This window comes from Centruroides vittatus, unplaced genomic scaffold (genome assembly GCF_030686945.1).
Source record: "Centruroides vittatus isolate TY-2023 unplaced genomic scaffold, ASM3068694v2 contig_1776, whole genome shotgun sequence".
NCBI classification, from domain to species: domain Eukaryota; kingdom Metazoa; phylum Arthropoda; class Arachnida; order Scorpiones; family Buthidae; genus Centruroides; species Centruroides vittatus.
Window position 1 is genome coordinate 1994255 of NW_027121087.1, and position 22381 is coordinate 2016635.

The 22381-nt window shown below is 33.0% G+C and overlaps 2 protein-coding genes across 2 annotated transcripts in view; one reads left to right on the forward strand and one right to left on the reverse strand.

The window, feature by feature from the left end:
- Positions 1-16431, reverse strand: part of Ttc7 (tetratricopeptide repeat domain 7) — an 85924-nt gene extending 69493 nt beyond the window's left edge. Inside the window, exons 1-2 of the mRNA XM_067263429.1 lie at positions 16274-16431; positions 4367-4408 (exon numbers count right to left, since the gene is read on the reverse strand). Of these exons, the coding sequence (XP_067119530.1) occupies positions 4367-4408; positions 16274-16334 (103 nt within the window). The 5' untranslated portion in view covers positions 16335-16431. The remainder of the gene's footprint in view (positions 1-4366; positions 4409-16273) is intronic.
- Positions 1-22381, forward strand: part of senju (UDP-galactose transporter senju) — a 31248-nt gene that overhangs the window by 2149 nt on the left and 6718 nt on the right. The window lies entirely within an intron of this gene.

The following is a 22381-nucleotide window of genomic DNA, read 5'->3' on the forward strand; positions in this document are numbered from 1 at the left end:
AACCTTGGCATTTTTTGCAAAGAATGTGTCCAGATAGCTTTAGAAGATGACACTGATTTTTTTCATTCAAGTAGAGTTCTAGATGTCCATATTTTCTAGGATTGTCCCTTTTTTTTTCAACTGCCATCTAGTGACAGGAGGACTTTATTCCAAAGACTGTTCCTACAGTGAAGTTTCTTTTTCATTTTCCACATTTGAAATGTATTTCTGTCACTGGCATAGTAAAAATACTCATCTATTGCATGTCCTGGAATTGAAGCATTCCAGTATCTTTCAGAAAGAACTAGGGTAGATTGTACCAGTTCTGGCCAGAAAACAAATTTAACTTAAAAATGAATAACGAACCTACTGGAACTGGTATAATAAAGAGAAAACAACACCTTTCTTAAATTCCAGCAAAAGTTTAACTATATAAAAACGTTTTCAACTGATTTCATCAGTCTTCTTCAGTTACTCGAACAAAAAAACAAAAAGAACGAACCAAATTCAAATTTACAAAATCACGAGAATGGAAAGAATTCTCGTGATTGCGCAGACTATGCAAAAACGATGTACCGATAAACGGTAAAAAATGCAAATTCTTGACAAAAAAATGCAGATTCTTGACAAACTATATATAATATCACAATCTTACGTTATCCAATGAATGATTTCCAAGCAGACGATAGCCCATCTGCGTCCCTGTGGTTGATGCAATGGGATGTTAATTGTGCCCTATATATTTCTAATTTCTCCAAATGTCTAACGGCCTGTTTAGATCTAGTGGCTTTTATGATGGAAGCACTATCCCAGTGTACCGTGATCTCCTGTTGCTTAGCAAATGCTGCTAGGACTGTGCTGTCAACTGTCCTCTTAACTGATTGCTTATGCTCTTTTATTCTTTGCTGTAAACCACGCAAGGTGGCCCCAATGTACACTAGATCGGATTTAAAACGTTGGTCCCTGATTGGAATTGAGTACACTCCTGTTAGCTCATTTGGTTTCTCTTTCCTCTTATCATTCCTTAACAGACGGTATACTGTCGGGTTGCGCCTATATATTATGCGTAAGTTCCTTTCTTTGGATACCTTCTTAACAATACTTTTAATAAACGGAATATAGTCCATGACCACTGTTTTTTTCTGTTCAGTTCTGTGTTGTTGATGTTTACGTCTCTGTATATCCGTAATTAGACGGTTCACTACCCTTCTCTGATAGCCAAACTGTGTTGCTACGCTTCTTACGTACTCCAACTCCTTGTACGTGTCGCAAATACTTGAGCAATGTGTGTAAGCTCGTTGTATCCATGCTCGTAAAGCCGCTAACTTAAACTGTTCAGGATCCACGGAGTTTCTGGGTATGATGCTAGGTTGATATACCGGTTTCCTGAAGATATCCGTCTGTATCTCCCCATCCTTACATGTGATCGTCAAGTCCAAGAAGTTAACCCTAAAGTCACTCTCTTGGTCCAACTCCAATGTGAGTCCGTAGGGGTTGCTGTTGATTGCATCAAGAAAGCGACGGGTATTGCGATCATTATGCCATATGATGAATATGTCATCAACATATCTGGTATAGAAAACTATGTCTTCTTGGAATGAAGGTAATATATTGCATTCTAGGTTTCGTAGGACCAATTCACAGAGCATCGCTGATATGGGACTACCCATCGGGACTCCCCTTCCTTGCATGTATGTTTTCCCTTGAAATTCAAAGAAAGAAGAATGACAGATGAGATCAGCTAATTCCAAAATTTGCCTTTTGTATTTGAATGAATTCACGACGTTGTTAAACAAGAAGTCCCTTAAGGCGCAGAAACACGGAGGGAGTTTTATCGAGGGATACAAGGCCTTAAAGTCCATAACCGTCATGTGTTCCCTGTCTTTAAGCATAATTTCATTCATTCTATGTACGAGTTGCAAGGAGTCTTTGATGCAATAAGGGTAATCCTGGATCTTATCCCGAATAAATCTGACAAGCTGCTTTTCTAGTGCGAACGTGGGTGCATTACATTTTTCCACGACGGGTCTTATCTGATAGCCTGGTTTGTGCGTCTTGCCAAATGCAAAGATCTTTGGTGGTCTTGGTGCCTTCATAATGATATTGTCCAAACACAAAAGGCGTGCTAACGGAGACTTGGCAAACCTCTTAACTCTATTGTGTAATTTTTCTAACAGCTTGTCCGGAGCAATAACTGCATTCTGTGTTAGTAATATACTCCTGCAATTTCTGAGCATATGTATCCCGTTTAACAAGTACAATATCCTTAGTCTTATCGGCTTTCATAAGAATCACTTCATTCCTCCGCAGCCATTCTCTCGTTTGCTTGATGTAATTCTGAAACTGTCCGGAGCCCGTCCTAGCCCGTTTCTCTCTTTCGGCCAAAAACCTTGTTTGCCAACGTACGTAATCCTGGTTAGTGTGACCCAAATTAGAGATAAGTAGCTCAATATTAGGTATGATGGTATCCGGACTTATTTTCGGGTTGGGAGCATACATAGGACCATATTCTAGTGCTCTTATAAGACACTGTGGTGGTGTGATGTCATCCCATGCGGTAATGGAGCTTTTTAATTTCGTACGTGCATCTTTCTTTAATCTCGAGAACGGAGTTAGATAGATGAAATCCGAGACCAGATATGGAAACTTTAGGGGCAGGAGGCCCAATTAACTATATATGAACTTCTGACGCAAACTAGAAACCACGTTATTTCTATTCAAAGCTTTTTCCCCGAAAGCAGTTAATAGATGACTGGCACGACTCTATTGTTAAAGGAAAAGTATGATGTACAGGGGCAATCCACTACTAATTTGAGGTGGAGAGCATATATTTTAAATTAAATAAATTGAAAAATGTGATTAAAAATTGCAGCCTGGCATTGTGATGATGTCACATTAAATAATTGCTCGCAGCTATTGGGAATCTGGCACTTGTGCTAAATCTGAAACTGATACCTGCTGTTTTGTCATTATACACAGAAAACTGTTAATTAAACTAATCAATGACTAACAAATCTGATTTATCATAGCTTTCAGATGTGTGTCCAGTACACCAGTAAAGCTGTATGTACATCAATTTTTTTCATTTTAATGACCTAAAATAAAAATACTAAATAGTTTTTTTAAAATTCAAGATAACTACTACTGTTTGAAGAAATTTATTCTAGATACCTGATATTATGTATGAAAACTACTTCACTGAAAATAATTTTATAAAATTAAAATTTTCAGTCACTGATGATAATATTGATATAATATTAATAACGTGAATATTTTTCTGGACATGGCCTGAAAGCAATAGGAGGGCATTTGTTTCAGATTTAGCATAATGCATGGTAACTTAGATTGATAATTGTTTACTAATACATAATTATTATTATTGTTATTTTTCAGCTATGATAAATGTGATATTAATAAATAACAATTAAATAAAGATAAAACACAAAATATTTGTTAAAGAAACCAAAAATCAGGATTTATTAAAAATGCCCTACTACTTGGCCAGCTAACTACAGCAGTTAGCATAAGCTAGCCAAAAGCATTTTAAATGTGTGTGTAGTTTTGTTCATTTCTCAAATAATGATTAGAACTGGTTAATCAAAGTTTTTATTTTTAATCTAAAATAAAATTAAGTGATTTTGATTTATTACTATTATTATTATTTTATAAATTTTGTTTTTGATTTTTTTTATACTTCTTTATTGTGATAAATAGATGCAATCAATTCTTATATGTTTAAATAATTTGAAATAAATTAATGGTTCTTGCATTGTCTGACAGCTGAAAACAACTGTTCTATGCTTCAATGAAGTGTTTGCTAAAAATAGATTACTATACATTGTTTAAATTGATGAAATACAGTACACTGTTCTCAAAGACAAATTATAATTGTAACAGCTTTATTACTTGCTTTGAAAGATTGGATAGAATAGTAATAAATTAAGAGAGAAATTTTAAACTATGATCATAAATTTAAATAATTAAAATAATGTATTACATAAATTCTAATTTTTTAATAGGAAAAAATAGACATTGTAAATATAATTATTTAAAATGCAAAATTTGTTTTATTAATGGAAGGTTAAAACTGTGTGAACTGAAATAAATTTAACCAGAATATTATCATTTTTTCATATCTTTACTGACCACATTTAGTTAATTCATTGCAAGATTGATCCAAGATGAAATACTAAAATAAAGTGTATGTAAATTTTTATATGACTACAAGACTAACAAAAACAAAAGGCAAAAGAAATTTATAAGTAACTAGCTAGCTAGATATATTTGTAACCATTTTTCCTCAAATAATTATATTTATAAACAAATAACTTTTACGTAAATTCCTTCTAAAGCTTTATATAAAATATAAGTAAATTTATTTACTTACCAAGGTTCACATCAGATGAAATTAAATGATTTGGTCTGTCACCTTGAAAAAATTCAATGATTATTATTATTATTTTATTAGTTTCACAATTGGTTTTACATGTTTCTATTAATTTTTATTCTGCAAGAAAACATGCTTTTCTTGGAAAGTATGCTTCAAGAAAATTAATGCTGTAAATATTTAAAATATTTAGTGCTGAACATTAGAAATTTTGATTAAGTAAACGTCTTTTCAATCCGAAAAATTCTTCAGTAGACTACCTCACAGCCAATTCAGGTTATAAAACTCCTTTATTGTTTTTTTACAGATGCATTTCGAGCTAGGTTAACTTTCTAGCTCCTCTTCAGTGCTACAAAATAAATTTCAATTCTTAAATTGACAAAAAACAACTAGAGTAGATAAGTTCAAAATAAATAAATATAAAACAAATTTAAATAAGACTATCAATTTTTTAAAAACTAATAATTTGTCTATTATTAAAGCTGATAAAATGAAACAACTCATAATAATAGATAATAATGATTTGGAAAATAAAACAAAAGAAGAAATTAACAACGAACAATATATCAAGTTGGATAAAAATCCATGTGAAAAAATTTAAAAACATTTAACGAAAATAATAAAAGATATGTATTTGAATAATAAAATTAATTAAATGGATAAAAATAACATACAGGTATACCTCGAGTTACCTCATTTGTCAAAAAAGTATATGGAAAAATAAAAATCAAGTTTGTCATTTTATTCGACTTTACATCCATTTGCCACAAATATTGAAGTCGTAATATCACTAGAAAAGTGTTAAATCACATAAAATCATATTAAAATATGTACATTTACAGTAAATGTTAATATAATCATCATAAATCCTAGAGAACGAAACATGAAAACATCTGTGTTTCTGTGTTGTCATCTTATTTAGCGGTCTTTAAGTGCTCATTATTGGCGTTTTCCACCATAGTTTTGACTTACATCGTAACTACACAAGTAAATTTGACTTATGTCGCCTCTCCTGGAATCAATTACTGACGTAAGGCGAGGTATACCTGTACTCGATTTAAAAAATAATAGAACCCCAAGATTAAATATACAGTTAAAAACACATAAAGAAGAAGAAAATTACAGACCCATAGTAGATTTTAGATATTCATTACTGTACAATTTAGAAAATTATATTAAAAAACAATTAAAAAATATTGAAGGATCTATAAATAGCATAAAAAATGCTGATGAAGTTATTTATATAATTCAAAAAAGAAAAAACACACACATTAATAAGTTTAGGTGTAAAAAATATGTACCCAAACATAAAATGGGAATTAATAAAAAAACAGCCTTATACAATTAGAAACAAATCAAACATTAATAGATCTTATAGAATTTGCATATAAAAGAAATTATTTTGAAGTTTGTAATAATTTTTATAGACAAACAGATGGCATTAGCATGGGGTCAAAGATGGGGCCAAAACTAGCTGAACTGGTAATGAAAGATATTGATAAAAAAATACAAAACATTCCCAGTGTTAAAGCTGTAATGAGATATGTGGATGATTATTTATTGATTTTTAATAATGAGATAACAAATGACCAGATGATTTTAAATACAATAAATAATATAGACCAAGATATAAAATTTGACATAGAATTAGAAAAATATAATAAAATTAATTTTTTGGATATAACTATAACAAAAGAAAAAGAAAAGTTTTCATTCAAGACACATAAAAAAAACCATCTAATGTAAATAAAACAACCAATTATTACTCATATGCCCCAATAGCCATAAAAAAGAATACATATATGATGGAATTAAAAAAGATATACACAAGAACTACCAACAAAAATGAACGTGTAATGGAATTAAACGAATTAGATTATAAATTCATCCTCAATAGTTATCCAAAAAGAATTTTAAAAATTTGGCGCACACAATATTACAAAAAAAGGTTTAATATAAAAAATAAAAAAGATAAAGATTACAAAGCCTTCCCTTACATAACTAATATTTATGATAACTGTTCTAAACTTTTAAACATGGATAATGTAGTTTTGGCCCAATCTTTGACCAATAAAATCTCACATAAAATTCATAAACTAGGAAAATACAAAACCAACATTGATAAATTGAAAAAAACTGGAATAGATTATAAAATTGATTGTAACTGTCAAAATCCAAGAGAATACATAGGAGAAACAGAAAGGATTTTAGAATTATGCATTAAAGAGCATGAAGCCACCATAAGATTAAAACAATAATTCCCCTTGGTTTAACCACATCAAAAATAGCAACTGCCAAATAAGATATAGTGTAGGATTTTAATATTATTTCTGAGAAAAATATTTATAAATTAAATTCAAACAACACATAAAGATAATAAAATACAATGGTGATAATTTAATAAATGTGTCAAATGGTATGCAAATCGACCAGCAATGGTACAACACAATAGAGGGCGCGACGATAAGTTAGAAAATTATATTGTAAGAATTATGCATTGTTGCATATGAAAAGTTATTTTGTATGAGAAGAGTGTTGAAAGATTATACAACATATACTGATATTTTAAAATAATATGCTTTTAATTAGAAAGAAACCTGTATGTATATTTATTTTTTTTTTACAAAACCTTTTTTAAGATGTTTTTTAAATAATATTGTAGAATGTTACTAAGAGTTATAATTTATAATTACTTGTGTAGCATGATGAACATTCTTTCAATGTAACACGATATACCGCCCTTAAAGTAATTTTTAAGATTATGAAAATATTGTAAATGGGACTAGAAGTACCGTATAGGTGTGAAAAATAAGCCATTGAAACCTGTGAAGACCCTTAGGGTATTATGAAATGTGTTTTTATTGTTTTGTAAACATTATCTACTCGTGTTGTTTTTTGTCAATTTAAAATTGAAATTTATTTTGAAGCGCTGAAGAGGAGCTAGAAAATTAACCTAGCTCGAAATGCATCTGTAAAAAAACAATAAAGGAGTTTTATAACCTGAATTGGCTGTGAGGTAGTCTACCGAAGAATTTTTCGGATTGAAGAGGCTTTTACTTAATCGACAGATAAAACAGTTACCATTAGAAAATTCAGAAATTAGAAATTTTAATACATTGAGAGCATGCAGTTTTTTTGCTTTTCAAAAATCCACATTGTTTTTTTTCTTACGATTCCAATGTGGATGGATTATTGACGATAAGAATGTTAAGATAAATTAATCATTATAGGATATAAAATTAATAAAATATTGAGTTAATGTGAGGAGATACATTTGGGAGAGAGCACATAAATGAGAATTTGTGCAATGCAGAAATACATTAAAATTCCAGAAGATTCATCCTTAAACACACAATAACTAACCTAAACAATTTTTCAATTTATGTTAAATATAAAGAACTAATTTATTGACATAAATTTGAAAACAAAAACTTATTGTATTTAAAAAAATTTCATTGTAAAGTTAGAGGTTAACTTCATACACAGTTTTTTAAATCTTGCATGAACGTATTAATGTTAATTTTTACGTGTGTAATAGGACATATATATTTTTTTCTTTTGCATTATAAGACCACATTATTTTGAATTCACTTAAAATCATATCGTGTAAATTGTGATCAAACTGTCTTTTATTTTTATTTAACATTCCAATAATACGGCCACTTATTTTTATTAACAGTTGTAGATTGTCATTAAAACTACCTTGATAAATTTTAAAATTTTTATTTAGAATATTTTAAAAACTAATATTATTTGTGAAGAATTATTATAAAATACAAGGAGAGCACTGAGAAATGCTGGGGCTGATCCTTAGTATGATATAATATTAAACACTATATTTAAATTTTAAAAACTCACTGTTAATTAGGAAAAAATTATGTATTTGAGACTATAATACTTTTAATTTATCAGTAATATTGAAAAAACTTTTGAAACCTTACAATTATCTTTTACACTCTCAGTTTGAAGGAAGATGTTAAGTAGTCAGGAATAAAAACAATGCAAAAAAAGTATAAATTGTAATTTAAATAGTTATATAATTATATATATATATATATATATATATATATATAACACACACATAGGGACCAGTTTTCCCATAGAAGCCATCCAAGAAGTTATCCTCTTGACAAATCACTTGTGTTGCGCCTCCTTATCCCATCATTCTAATTCAAAATTCAATTTATTAATATTTTAATAAATTCAGAAAAAGTACAAATTTAATAAACTTCTACTTTTTTATAAAAGACAACAGAATTTATTAATGAATTATAAACTTTAAGAATTGCTTTTTCTCCTTCTTTTTGAAGATACATAGGCTGTAGATTAATAATTGGATAAGTTTTTGTATAATTAAACACCTTATTTTAAACTTTAATACTTCAATAATTCTAAATATATATATATATTTTTATTTAATATTTTAACTAACCAAAAAGTTTATTTTACAAAATTGAATGTTTTTAGATCAAAAATGACAGTTCATTAGAAAGAACATTCAGTCAAATAGCTGAAATAGCTGAATTTTAAAAAAAAATTTTGCTTGTTTGTAATTTTTTCATGTTGTGTACACACAATTTTTTAAATGGCTACCCATTGAAACAAACATGTACCTGAAGTTCAGTATTACAAATGCGTAATTTATACTTTTATAAATGTAATACAGGGTGTTTGAAAAGTCACACACGTGTGTTAGGAATCAATTTTATTTAGTGAGGTTAATGTATGAAATACAGAAGATAGTAAAAACAAAATTTATAATCTGATCTTTAAGAAAAGCAAAATCAAATTATGTTATTTACAACACATGTTTGAAATGGCCTCCTTGTTTATGAGTGCAGGTGCGAGCTCTTTTTACTATGTATGATGCCACCTTGTGAAACACCTGAAAACTGATTCCGGCAATTGCCATTATAACATTCCTCTTTAGTTCATCTTGTGTGTATGTGGATTAATTTTATACAAGGCTCCTTTGAGATACTCACAGAGGGAAAAAAATCCGAGGGTAACAAATCTGGCAACCGCTAGGACCACAATCCTTTAAAAAATAAGACAGTCGCTAAAGAATTCGTGCAAGAACTGTAGAATCTGGATATTTCTAATGAAACTCATCTGCAACATGTGCATAAAAACAACTGGCGAATAATGCTCAACAATGAAGATCTGTTGTTCCTGGGAAAAACCATTTCACTTCAATGAATAAAGTTATATTGTAGTCAATTTATGACTTTATCAGAGTTTCTATTAATAGTCAGCACTAACTATGGCACATCAGTTAGATATAATAAAAATAACTTGACAATTTACACAAACTAATGTTTTGATGTGTGCAAATTTTTAATCATCCTGTATAATGTAGTACATGTTAGGCTCAAAAATAGAAAATGCTCAATGAATTTTCATATTAACTTAAAATAATCATAAATATATTTGAAATAATAACCAATTGGAAACAAGCAGTAAAATATAGTGGTAGAAACTTTAAAGTTTAAACACATGTTGCAGTTTTATTGTATTGTAAGTGTTGTTTATACTCAGTGCTATAATTGTAGAATCCTATTAATAATGTGTATGCAATAACTTATAATAATTGTACTATTAATGTATATTGTAATGTTGGCAAATTGTCACCATAGGCTGTTTTGTATATCACCCAATTGATAAAGGCCAGTAAGGCTGAAATACATTTTGGGATAAGTTAATTAAATAGGCTGGGTGTATAATAAGCCTGTTCATTAATCATACGTAACTAAGTAAGTTTTGTAATTGCAGTAGAGAGTTTACGTCTTTTAGGAACCATTTACAAAACAAAAATTTCTCCTATAGATCTCCACCCTCTTCCACTTTACCCTTATTTAAAGCCAAGTTCCTCCAGACCTTGGAGTACAGATAATACAGTGTAGCTAATTAGATTTTGGAAATTAACACAAATATTTAATTCTATTAATAACTTTGTAGTATTTACCAATGCATAATTAATTTAACAATTTAGTCTCTAATATCAGTTATTAACATTATTAAAATGATGGAATTTCGGTGTAGAAAGTTTAAAGACCATCGTAGGCCTACTACATTTTACAAACTGCTGTTATTTTTAAAACGTTTTAAATTGAATAGTCTTTGAAAATCAATGCAAATTTTTTAAGTTCAAGGTTATGGACGCATTTATTGCGGATAAGCTATAAATAGTGTACTTAAAATATTTAATATGCCATGTTCCTGTCGGAATGTTGAAAAAGTAAAAAAAAATCAAGTTTTTTGAAAGTTTATAGTGTAAATATGATATAAAATGTGGTACAAATTTTACTCTATGAAAACAATTTTAACTGTTTTAACTCTTTCCGTCCTACGGGCACTAAGAGGAACTTTTCAGCAAGTCCCCATTATGGGTTTGGCCAGGCCCACAATAGGGTGGTAGGGTGGTAGGGTGGTGAGGAACGGTAGGACTGCTATCAGAACACCTAATGGTAGATCAGAAGAATTTGAAGTTGGAGTGGGGTTACTCCAAGGATCAGCTTTGAGTCCTCTGCTGTTTATAACAGTAATGGATGAGTTGAGTAAAACCATTGGCGGACAGGGGCTGTGGGAGTTACTTTATGCTGACGACATAATGCTGATAGCGAACAGTGAAGAAGAGTTGCAACAAAGGTTGGGGGATTGGCAGAAATGTCTGGAGAATGGAGGAATGAAATTAAACATTAACAAAACAGAGGTTTTGGCAAGTGTTAAAAATCAGAAGATAAATCTGAAGTTAACGGATAGAAACGGTCTTGACATCACGCAAAAGGCTAAGGTTAAGTACCTGGGAGTGATGATAGATGAAAATGGAGGATGCACCGTGGAGGTGAAAAGTAGAATCAGTAAGGGGTGGTTAAAATGGCGAGAACTGGCAGGGGTACTTTGTGATGCCAAGATGCCGAGGAAATTGAAAATCAAAATTTATGAGGCAATAATAAGACCGGTCTTTTTGTATGGATCGGAAACGTGGACCCTCCGAAAGACAGAGGAGTTGATGTTGGCGAGGACCGAGATGCGAATGCTGAGATGGTTGTCCGGTATTTCGCTCAGGGAGAGAAGGAGAAGTGAAGAGATCAGGAGAGAACTTGGGGTTGAATGTATTTTGGACAGGATAACTAAATCTCGATTGAGGTGGGTCGGACATATGCTGAGAAGAGGAGAGGATGATATGGCAAGGAGGGCTTTTGACCTGAGAGTAGAGGGGAAGAGAAGTAGAGGAAGACAGAGAAAGCGATGGGTTGATGTGGTGGAGGAGGATATGAAAATAGTTGGACTGGAGAAAGGGGACGCTTTGGATAGAGGAAAGTGGCAACGCAAGATCCAGGAGGCCTACCCCTGCAAAGGGACAAGGGCAGCAAAGTAGTGTGTGTGTGTAGTGTGTGGTGGTGAGGAACGGGCCCAACTACAAATACTGCTATAAAACGGAAACGTATTATCTTATGTAGGCCATCTTATGTGATACTAAACATATACAAAATATATGGATTTTGTTCAGGGGCGGATCTAGGTTTTTCGGGCCTAGGGCTTATTGAAGTCCAACGGGGCCCCATTTTTTGTTAGATTAAGAATCTTTAAATTAGGGATTAAAATTCATTTTTAATAACATCAAAATCAGAGTTGAAATATATTTATTTATGAAATGGTGCTGATTGACAAACTTTATATCTTATATAAAAAAAAACATAAGAAATAAATATTTACATTGATTAATTACTGACCAATTACGTTACATTGATTACAATAAAACAAATAATACTATAAATTATCATTATTATTATATTATTAATATTGACTATTTTTTACTATACAATAAGTGCTCATTGTTATCGAAAAAGTATTAAAAATTTATGATGATAATTCAATTTTTGCGGGTCCTTGACACTTGGGGGCCCAGAGCTTAAGCCCTATTAGTCCCTATATAGATCTGCCCCTGATTCTGTTACATTCCGAAAAGAATCTAGCGAAGAGTTGCTTGACTTTCCCGTTTAAAATTGCGTATGGCTCCATATGTTGTCATATTTTAAAAACTTTTTATATAACAAATAAAATGACAAAGAGCTTAATTTTGAGAGTAGGGATGAGTTTTATAAAATAATAATAATAATAATAATAATAATTATAAATGCAAATAATAAGTAAAATCTTCATTAAGTCTGACTCTATTCATGATATCACACACGATCCCCTCGATCTTTAATCACCAAAATTTAATAACATCAATCCCACTAATAAATAAATCTCCCAGCAGTTACAGAAATTTTCGACAAAAAACACAGGAATTATTAAGCTTCAATGAGGGTGAACAAAATCGTGTTCCCTACACACTAACAACCATATACAGTGGAACCTCGCTTAACGAGCAAAACGAATAGTTAAAAAAAATGCCTCGCTTAACGAGCGATGTTTTGCATAACGAGTGAGGAGGAGAGGGAAGTCTCGAATTGTGCTCATGCTCGATCAGTCTGTGTTTAGCACTCGTTCTGCTAGCATCTTAGTTTCGCTTGTGATCACACATTTTTCCAAACTTGTGTTCACACATATTACTTATAAACAACAACAACCAATGCCCGTTATTTAATAAACACCCCAAATGATATGCCAAATTCTTGGGCTATGAAAAGGCTATAATTAAATATTAGAAATTAATTAATTTGATTAGAGGTAGGCAGTTATGCCGCCATTTCGTATTAAATTTAATGACCAATTCCAAATTAAATTTTAGAAATGTCTGAATTAAAAATTAACTATTTATAATCATTAAATTTAATACGAGATGGAAGCATAACTGCCTACCTCTAGTCAAATTAATTAATTTCTAATATTTAATTATAGCCTTCACGTAGCCCAAGAATTTGGCATATCGTTTGGAGTGTTTATCAAACATATCTGTGATATATTTTTTTTTTGTTTTCTGCAAATTGAATTCTCATTCCAGGTTGGTTCATTTCGTGCTAGAAGAAAAGATGATGATGATTTACGCTCCTTAATGCTTATTGTATAAATTTCTTTGAATAAACATTATACATAAAACATTTGACGGCCGGATGGCCGAGCGGTAAAGGTGGCAGCCTACCGCTCTGGGGGACCCGGGATCGAATCCGAACGGGTCGAATAATCCCCAGGAATTTTTCGGGGGGTGGTCCGTTCGGATATGTCGGGCCCCGTCCCTCACCACCCGGTCGCCCCATTGTGGGCCTGGCCGAACCCATAATGGGCCTACTAAAAGAGGCCCTCTTAGTGCCCACAGGGCGGAAAGAGTTAAAAAAAAAAACATTTACTTTTTTCGGCGTGGAACGCATTATCGTATTTTACATTAATTTCTATGGAAAAAATTGTTTCGCTTAACGAGTGTTTCGCATTATGAGTACGACTCTGGAACGAATTATGCTAGTTAAGCGAGGTTCCTTGTTTCTTCTTTCTTTTCTTTTTTTTTTTGCATTTCTCGACGTTTTAAGGTCCCGAGTACAAAAATGTAAAAATCTTGGGAGTCATTTTTTGACCGATACTTTCTCTCCGTTACATATAACAGTTGGGAGAGTAAAAATAAGCAATGGTAATGATGAAGTCGAACAAAAAAAGTAGTTTGTCTTTTTTTTTGTACCCTGCAAATCGTGATAGGTTCTTTACAATTTACCCCCACCGGTGGCCGAGTGGATAAAACCATTGAACGTTGGTAGTTGGTCGTGGATTTGTGCCCGGCCAACGGGCACAAATCCACGTGGTGTGTTCTTGATTTTCTTCACGTTTGTAACACCTAAATAGGAGCCAATTTCCCATAGAAAGTCCTCTCGGGAGGTATCTTCCCTAGGCACATCGCCCACGTATCGCGTTGCCGTATACAAACAAATAAACACTGCGTTCTGCCAGGTTTGCAGTGTGGTGGCACGATGTTGAGGAACGGCATTTAACATATCTGGGTCAACCTATTCAAGCAAGTTTCTGAACTGATCCAGCATTATACTCTCGGGTCCTTCAGAATGGTAGGCTGAGAGACCCGATAAAACGATACGCTCTACTTTCATTTTCGTCTCTCCGTTCTGTGGACGCTAACAGGACTTATTCCATGCCCACCATGGGCTTGGCTAGGCCCACAGTAGGGTGGGACCCGACATATCCGGACAGCCGCTGCCAGGATCCCCCAGAGCGATAGGCTGATGATTCCTTAACCTCCTCGGCCATCCGGTCATCTTCGTCTGGGTCATCCAGTATAAATGTTCATCAATCCAGTAGATATCTACTGACCTTCAAATGCAGACTGTAGTTTCAGATATCTATCTTACGTGTCAGCCAGATTGTCGAGCAACAAGGTGTCATTTTACCACCGTGAGGATATCGCGTGGATCGAATCAGATGTAAACTTTTATAATTTATGAAAGTTGGTTTAGATAAGGACATTATTTTCCTTTCCTCATTCATGCTAACCTATTCCATTATGCATCGGGTGGGCCTGTAATGGGTGTAATTGCATTGTTTATGTAGCTTCACTGTGCTGGTGCTTCCCCGTTAATCGATCAATGCTTTCAAAACACGAAAATTCTACATTTTTAGAAATACACTCTTAACAGAATAGCAATTCCCATAGCTTAAAATGGCCATTCCACGCCTTTTGCACTTGGCCTGAGTTTTTACTTTCCCTCTGTTATATATAACAGCAGGGAAAGATTGGTCAAAATTATCCCCAAGATTTTTAGTTTTGGACTCGCAAACCTCGAAACGTCCAGTAATACAAAAAAAATTCGGGTTTCCCCCTGTATGTATGGATGCCAGTGTTCGTGGAGGGGTACAGTTTGTTCAACCACTTTAAAATTTAATAACTCCTGTGTCTTTTGTCGAAAATTTCTGAAATTTTGCATGGAGATTTATGTATTAGTGGGATTGATGCTACTGTGATAAATTTTGGTGATAAAGGTAGAGGATATCGTGTGTGATATCTCGAATAGGGTCGGACTTAAGATTTTACTCGTTAATTGCATTTATAATTAAAAAAAAAATAATAAAAGTCATCCCTACCCTCAAAATTAAACTTATTTTTTGCCATTTTATAATAATTAAATATCATAACAGATGACATCACACGCAGTTTCAAATGTTACCGGGCAAGTTGAGCAACTCGTTGCTGGATTTTGTTTTATACTGTGTTCCGGTTTTAAAAAAATAAAAGATATTCTAATTTTATCAGGGAAAAAGCGGAGTTTAAAAGAATTATTTGAAATCTTACTATGCGGGTCGTTACACGTCTTGCATTAAACTGATTAGCCTTTCGAGTTCAAATCTACATTTTTATGGTTATGCTATTTATAAATAAAACGATCTTTGTATAAATTATGGCCGTATGACTTAAAAAAGTTTCTAGCAATGATTAATAAACAAACATTGAACTAGAAATTTGAAAATTAAAAAAAAATAATTCGTAATTTGTAAAATATAAAATTACATATAGATCGATTTTAATTAGGATCAGTAGCGGGTCCAGAAGAACCCGAAGGGGGATAACTCAAAAATTAAAAATATTTGAATAATTAATAACAACCTTTTAGTTAGTTCACGTGTTACTAAAAAGTGCAAGACTATCGTAGTGCGGATGATCCGATAAACTGTTTTAATTTGCAGTTCGAACAAATAATTTTTTGTGTCAATGGGAAGGGTTTAAGCCTGTAGCCCCCTCGGATCCGCCTCCGTCTCCGATTAGAATCGAAGGTACGAATTCTAAAAACTCATTTCGAACTTCGTGAATTTTCTTTTAATCCGTTGAAAGTACGCAACTCCGAATTTCGTGATTTATAATTACCAGATATAAATGTTTGTTCTTAAATTTGACTAGACTTTGTTAATGCCTTTACTAATCTACACTTCTAATAAACAAATTTTGCATTTTTCTGATGAACTCACCAAAATATGAAGTATAAAGCATTTGATGTTGTTCACTTAAACTGCGTTTCCTTGCAAACATCGTTCTTTAAATAAAAATAAAAGTTTACACTTCGTCTAGAAGTAACGTTAATCCAATACGTATAAATTCACTGGATTGTGCGCTCCACTTATTCTATTTATTTTCATTGTCCTTGACAAGAGTAAAATTCAGTTTCGTATGACGCATCTTTAACATGTAATTACACTACGCTTAGTCATTGTAATATAAATAAAAATTTATTTTAAAAAATATTTTATTAGCATCGGATGATAGATTTTAATAATTATTTTTCACCATTTTCTAAATTCCTTGAATGAAAATATACACAAATAATATATATATATAATGAATGTCCAGAGCAGAAAGTATTTCTGACTTGCAAAAATTCATTTTTAAAATGGTTGTGAAATGCTGATTAATTTACTGCATTTTAAAATTGGTAATTATTAAACAAAAAAAAAATTACTTGGTAGGCAAGAGATTTATGCAAAAAAATTAGTTTTAAGAAGTTACTGCAGGGTGAAAAAATGGCACAATCTGAAATTTGTAGTGATCAAAGCAGTGATCACTATGCAATGAAATTCAACTTCGTGTGATTTAAACTTCGTATCATGGTGCTAATGTCTTGTTTTAATTCATATGTTTTCAGTCTTACCAATGGTTGTGGCTCAAGTGTTTCAAGTGAAACAGATAATTATCAAATTATCCATTAGAAAAACATAAAATTTACAAGTGAAATGACGTATGGTTTTTTTTTTTATTTGTGTTTGCCAGAAAATTAAAACACCAGTATTTATATGTTAAATTTAAATTAAATGTAATTAGAATTAAAAAATATAATTTTTACGATGTATAAATACAGTAGATATGTACTGTATTTATAAATCCATATCGATTTAAGACAAAAAATTTAAAACCTGTTCTACTCACAAATAGAGCATGTTAAAGGTTGGATTAGTGAGTCAATCAATGTAAATTACTCAATGTACTGTGTACTGTGCAATTTATATATATATATATACAGTCGAGTCCGCATAAGTCGACATCCCAAGGGGAAGTGGAAATGTGTCGAATTATCCGATGTGACGACTAAAGCGAAGTTGGAAAAAAATCACAAAACTACAATTAGGAAAATACAGTAGTGCGTTATACAGTAGTACAGGCTTACAATACACTGTGTCCTCCATTTACAATTACTCCGTAGATGAAAAACTGAAAAATTCGTTTAGTGTTGTTTGTTTTGAGCACTTAACTGTCTCGACTTTCTTTTTCAACGATCACGAACGCCTTGAAAACATCATTATCGCAATTGTCAATTGTTGGCAAATAACGTTTAAGGATTCTTAATGCCTCTAGCGTGAGAAAATGCAAAATTAGATTCTGGTGTGACGTTGATGTAGATTGTATATTTTCTTTTTGTTTATTTGTTATTATTTTATACATAAAAATTCATAAAATGTTAAGGAATTTTTATTAATACGAGGGCTATTTTTTAAATAAGGTCCGTTTGTGAATGAGAGTGAGAATAATGCGCAATCACGGCAGTATGCATGCGCTTCTGCTCCGAGCAAGCTTGACGCATGTTTTGACGCCATTTGTAGCCATATAGTCTGTCTGTATGCTGAGCTGTAGAAGTTTAAAATGTTTAAGAAAATTGAGTCTCCCGCCGACTGTGAGATACGATCTCTTATTCGATTCTTGAGTGCAAGAAATTTGGCAGCAGCGAAAATTCACCGTCAGAATTGTGAAGTTTACGGTGATAATGCTATGAGTGATAGTAAAGTTCGAAAATGGGTAAGAATGTTCAAGGATGGGCGAGTTAATGTGCATGATGAGCCACGCCCTGGCCGACCTTCTCTGATTTCTGAAGATTTGGTTCGTGATGTGGATAACAAAATTCGAGAGGACCGACGATTCACGATTTCACGGTTATCAATTGAATTTCCACAGATTTCAACATCAGTTTTGTATACCATTGTTTTCGGAGAAACTGAATTATCGAAAATTGTGTTCTCGGTGGGTTCCAAGACTGCTTTCTGACGATCACAAAACAGAAAGATTGAACAGTGCTTTATCGTTTTGACTCGATACGATTATCCACACAGTCCAGACCTTGCACCCAGTGATTTTCACTTGTTTCGATACTTAAAAGAGTTCCTTGGTGGTCAACGGTTCAACGACGAAGAAGTGAAAACTGCAGTCGTGGATTGGGCTTCTTCACAGGCGGCAAATTTCTTTGAAGTCGGAATTCAAAAAAATTGTTGAGCGGTATGACAAATGTTTAAACAAAATGGAAATTATGTAGAAAAGTAGATAAAAGTATGTAGTATATGGAAAAAAATATATTTTAATGATATTTACAGTATTTTTCTTCTCATTAAAAAACGGACCTTATTTAAAAAATAACCTTCGTATGTATATATATATTAATAATAATAATGTATTATTATATTATTAAATGTATTAATTATATATTAATAAATAAATCGACTCCCCCTCCTGAAAAAAATGAGTTCGCACCATACATGCGGAGTGAATTCATTTTTTCAGGAGGGGTATAGACTTATCGTCGTGTGGGACGGCAAAAGTATGTCGACTTATCCAGTGGTGTCGAGTAAACCAAAGTTTTTTTAACATTAATGCCTATGTATGTCGGCTGGGACCACAGAAAAGTTGACTACTTAACCGACGGTGTCGACTTATGCGGACTCGACTGTATATATAAATGAGGATGTTTGTTTGTTCGCTATACACTCCTAGACAGTTCGACCAATTGCTACGAAACTCGGAGGTTACGTTCAGATACTTCTAACTTAGATTATGTCGTACATCCCATCCCAAAATATCGATTGCATTTCTATAAATAAATAAATTTTTATTTTACATTCGATTTTCTGAGTTACAGGTAGCGCCATCTATTGGCAAAAAGTTAATTTTAGAAAATATATATCTTTAGTTATCTTATATTCACCAAATTACTGTGACAACGATATAGTGCAAAATAGATATGCCATTACTGCGACAGATAGCACAGCACTTGCCTGTGTGGAGTGTAGTAGCGTTTGCTACTGTAAATCACACTTTTCCTGTTAGATACATAACCAGCACAATTCTATTGCTAACTCCACTTGGGGGAAATTTTTGTATTTAAATAACGTGACTTGCAGTACAAATCGGAAGTTCATATATATATATATAGGCAACTGGTCCTGTCCTTTTCTCTCGCGATTTCCATGTCTGGTCTCGACTTTCATCTATTTAACTCTGTTCTCGAGATTAAGGAAGGTCAGAGATGGATGGACGACTGGCAATTTATAGTTCTATAGTTCAAATTGTAGCCCAATAAGTATACTCCAGTAACCGAGTGGATAAAACCACTGAATACCATTAGTCAGTTGTAGGTTTGCTTGTGGAGTTTTCTTCACATAAATAGGGTTCAGCTTCCCATAAGCCTTCCCGGGATTAATCCTCCGCGGCAGATTGGTTTATTTGATTACGGCAACGAGCGATTATGTAGTGTGACAGCATCATAATGCAGTCTTTCGTCACAATGTTCTCAATTTTTTCAGTGGTGGTCTTGCCCCTGTACATGATACTTTTCCTGTTAGCAATAAAGTTGTGTTGATCATATATCTAACTCCGTTTAGGGAAACATTTTGAATCAAAATAATGTTACTTCCATTCTAAACTGGAAGTTCGTATATAGTTAATCTGGGCCTTCTGTCCTAAGCTTTTCACATCTGGTCTCGACTTTCATCTATCTAACTCCTTTCTGGAGATTAAGGAAGGACAGATAGATAGGTGATGACAGTGGGAATTTATATTATAGGTCAATAATTTTTTCATAAATGTGATATTTACAAGAACACACTTCCCACATTTCCCACGTACAATCTGTTGCCAAAAGTGTAAAAAATTTATTATCACATAAAAACAATTATTCTAGCATTTTTACAAGATTTTTTTTTTATTTAAACAAGTCATACAAAGTCTTTCGGACATTAAGATCAGCAACTTCGATCAAGTGTGGAGCCATCAGAACCCATCCAACACGAATCACTTTTCAAATATTAATAGTAGACCGGTATTAATGAGTAGTTGTCATTAAAAGTAGTCGACTCCCTTCTGCAACAGTTCCTTTTTTCTATCGGTCCAGCGGTAATGGCATTTAAATAGAAAAATTACATACTGGCTAGCACAAAATATGATTTAAGTGGTTTTTGAGAGTGCCAAGTTTCAATATTTAGTCTGATTTTTGAGAAATTTGATTGGTTTGCAGATTACTGTTTGATATTTGGCTGTGAATGGTACAGTTTCTTAGAGTTAACATTAGAAAAATTTTTCAGATATCTTCTAACATATATTTTCATTCATGTCTACTTGACCATTGAAAATGTGCCATTTTGTACCATCCAAGTATCGTGATAAATGTGACATTGGTAGGCTGAAATAACCAAACTCTTTATATGGTTTTCATTTTAATGTTTGTGTTATGTTATAGTACTTGATTTAAATTAGATTCAACAACTGCAGTGCCTTTGACCGGTGTGCTTCTTCTCTCTTTCTCTGTAAATCGCAAACGTTTTCGAACCTCGTTGGGTTCTTCCTCAGGCGTAACGGAATTCTGTTCTACAAATTTAAATATCCCGTCGAAGTTGACTGTTGATTTAGAAAAAACTGCATTCTGGAACGCTGTCGCGTGTAGCCGATGTCGTCATATTAGACTTGCGCAATGAGAGTATAATGCTACTTCAGGGATCTGTTAAAAAAGGCTTCCCAAGCTGATGATAAGTTGACTTCCTTTTTAAAATTGATACAGTGTGTATTGCTGCAGGTGTTGAGTAAGATGTATACAGCTTCGAGCCATTTGAGGTGATCTTGTCGAAACGTGGAGTGAATAATTCCGGCACGGGTGAAAAGAGGCTCTATTTCTGGGTCGGATGAATAGACTGCTAGGGCGGTATTTTGTCTATGGTGTAATATGTCCGCTTTGTGCTCATTAATCCTCGTTTGTATGTTGCATTTGGTGGATCCGATGTAGATGGCTTCGCTGTTATCTCTGTGGTCGGTGATGGGTACAGAGTTCCGGGAATTCTTTGTGAGACCCTATAGGTATTGTCAGTTCCAGTGATTAAGCTGGCCATAAAATTGCAGAACAATGGATTGGATGGCAAAGACCAAACATGTTCTGTGATTGCCTCTCTAGTGCACAGACTTGTGTATGGCCTTGCATTGTTGCAGAGGAGAACTTTTTTGTGGTGATGAACATGCTGGAATCATTTCTTTAACTTCTCAAGAGTCTTAACATAGATTTCTGAGTTGATTCTTTCACCATGGGGGAATACAACAATAATCTTGCCCACTGACTTGAACTTTTTTCCAAGAATAAGTTGTGTGATGTTACTCTCTGGATTGCCTTTTTGTCTCAGACTCAAACTGATGAATCCACATTTCATGTCCTATGATGATAGTCAATAAGAAATTGTTCTCACCAGTCTCGTACCAAGCAGGCAACTTGGCACAGACAATCCTTTTTTGCTCTATGATTGTCTGTTAGGCTTCAAGCGACAAGGTTTGTGCCTGGTGAGGACAAAGGTTTGTTCTCATCAGGCACAAACCTTTGAATACCCAAAATTGTGGACACTTACGTTGACACTACTGACGGTGATGCCAATTTGAGTTCTCTGTGATTTGCTGATCATCCCAAATAAGAGTGCAATAGCGGGACATGTAGACAAAGCACAGGAGATCAGACAGATTGCCTTTACCTTGTCCTGATGATGACAGTTACTTTGCTCAACGACTATGCTTTTATCCACTGCCATATCTCCATAAACGTAATTTAAGCACTGGTGAATGTTTGTGTCTGTCTTGTTTTCTCCCAAAAATTCACTCACAGCTCTGTTTAGAACACACTTCAGTCACAGACTCTATCTTGAAAGTTAAATGTAGTGCTGCCAAACAATAGAAAAAGATGAAATTACTGCAGTCAACACTGGTAGATTTAAAGATGTTCCACATAATATATAGAATTTTTCCAACAAAAACTGGACGAGAAAACAAACATTGTTGCATTAAGTATGCTT